This window comes from Myotis lucifugus, unplaced genomic scaffold (assembly GCF_000147115.1).
Source record: "Myotis lucifugus unplaced genomic scaffold, Myoluc2.0 scaffold_128, whole genome shotgun sequence".
NCBI lineage: Eukaryota > Metazoa > Chordata > Mammalia > Chiroptera > Vespertilionidae > Myotis > Myotis lucifugus.
The window spans coordinates 782,404-785,729 of NW_005871176.1; the positions used below are offsets into that span (position 1 = coordinate 782,404).

At 52.7% G+C, this 3,326-nt stretch overlaps 1 protein-coding gene across 1 annotated transcript in view; it reads right to left on the minus strand.

Moving 5' to 3' along the window:
- The window catches only part of LOC102427352 (phospholipase A2, membrane associated-like), a 5,195-nt gene extending 2,072 nt beyond the window's left edge, over positions 1-3,123 (minus strand). Inside the window, exons 1-4 of the mRNA XM_014460231.2 lie at positions 3,091-3,123; positions 1,976-2,027; positions 1,632-1,776; positions 1,267-1,373 (exon numbers count right to left, since the gene is read on the minus strand). Coding sequence (XP_014315717.1) covers positions 1,267-1,373; positions 1,632-1,776; positions 1,976-2,015 — 292 coding nt within the window. The 5' untranslated portion in view covers positions 2,016-2,027; positions 3,091-3,123. The remainder of the gene's footprint in view (positions 1-1,266; positions 1,374-1,631; positions 1,777-1,975; positions 2,028-3,090) is intronic.
- Between the last annotated feature and the right edge of the window lie 203 nt (positions 3,124-3,326).

Below are 3,326 nucleotides of genomic sequence, written 5' to 3' on the forward strand. Positions count from 1 at the left end.
CACTCTCAGCTCTCTGCTGTGACTCCTGAACCCGTGCCCCGTCCAGACCCCTCCCTGGAGCAGCCGGTCCCTACATCCAGCCACCTGCTTCGCGCCTCCTTGTGTGTTCTGGGAGCCTCTTAAACATGTCTACATACAACTCCTCCTCCCTTCACCCACCAGGGCCATGTCCTGTTCTATCCACGGGACCGGATACCCACCCAATAGCTCCCTATCCCTCTATCCAGGCAATCACCAAGCTCTGCTGATTCTACCTGAAATGACACTCTCAGCCCTCGCATCAAGACTACCATTGTCATATGTCCAATGGCAGTGGTCTTCTCACTGCTGCCCCCGCCTCCCAGTCCCATGGTCTCTACCCACCTTGGGGGAATCCTCCCAAATGCAAATCTGTTCATGCAACTCCTTTGCTCAAGAGCTCCCCACTGCTCTAGGACAAAATCTAAATACAGAATGGCCTTGGGCTTGGCCTGGCCCCTCCCATTCCTTCAGCCTCATCTCTCACCACTCCCTCTCCTTCAGGCTCACAGAACTGTTCCAGTTCCCTTGGGCCCTCTGACCCTGCTGAGCCCTCTTGTAGGAAGGCCTCTTCTATGGGGTAAGACCATGATGTTGGAGTGGCACCAGGCATGTTGGCATCCCATGGCCAAGGTCGGGGAGCAGAAGGTGGGGAAAAGTTGGCCCCTGACATCCAAGCTGAGTCTTTCAGGGGGTGCAGGCACTCTCCTCCCCCCTGGTTCCTGCACAGCCTTAAAGACTCAGCTTGGATGTCAGGAGCCTGCCTGGACCGCAGCCTGTGCTCAGGGCCCTGCCCTCTGGCTTCCTGCCTATTGGAGTCTCCCATCTAGTGTTCTCCTTGTCTTTACTTCCCACTCACCTATGAGCTCCCTGAGGCAGGGACACTGTCCCTTTGTATTTCTTCCACTTTTGTTGTTGTTGTTAATCATCACCTGAGGATATTTTCCCATTGATTTTTAGGGAGAGTGGAAGGGAGGGGGAGAGACACACACAGAGAAACATTGATGTGAAAGAGACACATGGATTGGTTGCCTCCTGCATGCACCCAACTGGGGGTTGGGGGTCGAGCTTGCAACAGAGGTACGTGCTGCTGGAATTGAACCCAGGGCCGATGCTCTATCCACTGAGTCAAACGGGCGAGGGTGCCCCTTTGTATTTCTCTCTCTGGTGCTCAGCACAGTGCCCAGCACAGCGGACACTCAGTAAGAGTAACCAAGGAGAAAGGGTGAAATTGTAGGACATCCTTACCACAGAAGATTTTGCCGTATTCATAAGTAAAGTCGTACTCCAGTAACTTGGTGCCACATCCCAACTTCTCCAGACGTTCGTAGCAACAGTCATGTTCGGCGCAGCACCTGCGGCGAGGAGATGTGACTGGGGCTGCTACCCCACAGCTCCAGGGAGCCTGGTCCCCCGTGGTCTTGCCCCTTGACCCTGGGCAGAGACCCAATGACCCTGAAATGGTCTAGAGTGGAGTTTCCAACATGCTGGCTGCTTTTCCAGCTGGGTCCTCCTGGGGTTCTGTGACAATGGGCACCAGCCCTGCCTGGCAGCTCCCAGCCCTGCAGGGGCCACGAATGGGCAGAGGGAGGGGAGGGCTGGGGTGGCCTTACCGATCTGTTGCATCGATGGGGGTTCCTCTGCCACCCCAGCCACAGTAGCAACCATAGGAGCCATAACTGGACACAGCATCCTTTCCTGTCGCTAACCAAACCATTTTCCAGAAATCCAGCAAATCCCCGTGGGTCTGCAGCAGGCCTGGAAAGACATCGCCAGGGGATGGGGTCTGGGGCTCTGTGTGCTCCTCCTCTGCCCCTCTCTGCTACTCCCCCTCCCACTAGGGCCTCTCTCCCACCCACTGAGGGAGGGCCTGTGGAAATGGGAAGGAAAGCTGGGGTTAAGGGTGCTTTCATCTTGGGCTGCCCCCTTGTGGCCAGAGGTCAGGGTTCGCTCTTACCAAAGGCCATGGTCAAGGCCAACAATAGAAGGGTCTTCATGTGGACAGTTCCCTGCATGAGAAATGCAGATGGATTGGACTAGACCAGTGATGGTGAACCTTTTGAGCTCGGCATGCCAGCATTTTGAAAACCCCTAACTTAACTCTGGTGCCGTGTCAATTATAGAAATTTTTTGATATTTGCAACCATAGTAAAACAAATATTTATATTTTTGATATTTATTTTATTTATTTAAATGCCATATAACAAAGAAAAATCAACCCAAAAAATGAGTTTGCGTGTCACCTCTGACACGTGTGTCATTGGTTCCCCATCACTGGCTTAGACTCCTCTCCCAGGTGGTCCCAGCTTCTGCCCTGGTCCCCTGCTCTCTGGCTCATATTCAGCAACCCTGGAGAAAGGAACCTTCAGGGGGACACGCAGACATGCTCCTTGATCCAGGATGACTACCTTCATCACACACGAACACACAGGAGCGTGCACACACAGGGCCTCTTGACCCTTCCCAGCTCTGTTTGACTATTTTCACACACATGCAGGCCTCAGACCCAAGGAGACCCCCACACGGTACGCTCAGGAGATGTCCACGCTCCCCATCAGACTGAGAGTTCCTGGAGGGTGCAACCAGGTCGTCCCACCCAACTCGGACTCCCAGGGTCATAGGTTGTGCACCTCTCCCCCGTCACCCCCCACCCCTCAGTAGACACATCTTACTTGTTCCAACCGATTCAAGGCTTGGGAATTCCATCAATGAAGTCCAATATCCAATATTTCTTCCAAAATGAAAGCACAGCACCCTCTCTTTGCAAGACTTTCCAACCCCTTACCCATATACACATGTGCAAATGCATATATAGTCACACACATATGCATGCATATACCCACTCCTGAACTCACCCACTAATGCCGACCTCCTTTCATATAATCACTCACATACCCATACAACACACTTGTGCACATCCCCCCCAAATCATGCGCATAAATGTGTATGTTCATATATGCAACAGACACATCCATAAATACACATGGACACATATGCCAACACAACCACTCTTAAAGGCAGCCACTGAGCAGGACCCATACTCCTGACAGGACATGAATTTTGGGGTGTTACCTCTCAGAGAACGCTGGTGTTAATAGCTCCAAGTGCTGGTCTTGTTAAATCTGAACTCCAGCTCCCCTTAAATAGCTGTCCCCTAGGGAAGGATGGGAGTTGGTGGGTATGCAAATGGGGTGGGAGTGCCTCCAGTGAGTGGACTCAAAGTTTGGCATGCCTATAGCCCTGGGCTATCCCCTTTTCTTCCCCTCAGTAGCTGGCAGGACAGAGCTGAGGATGGAAAAACATTATGT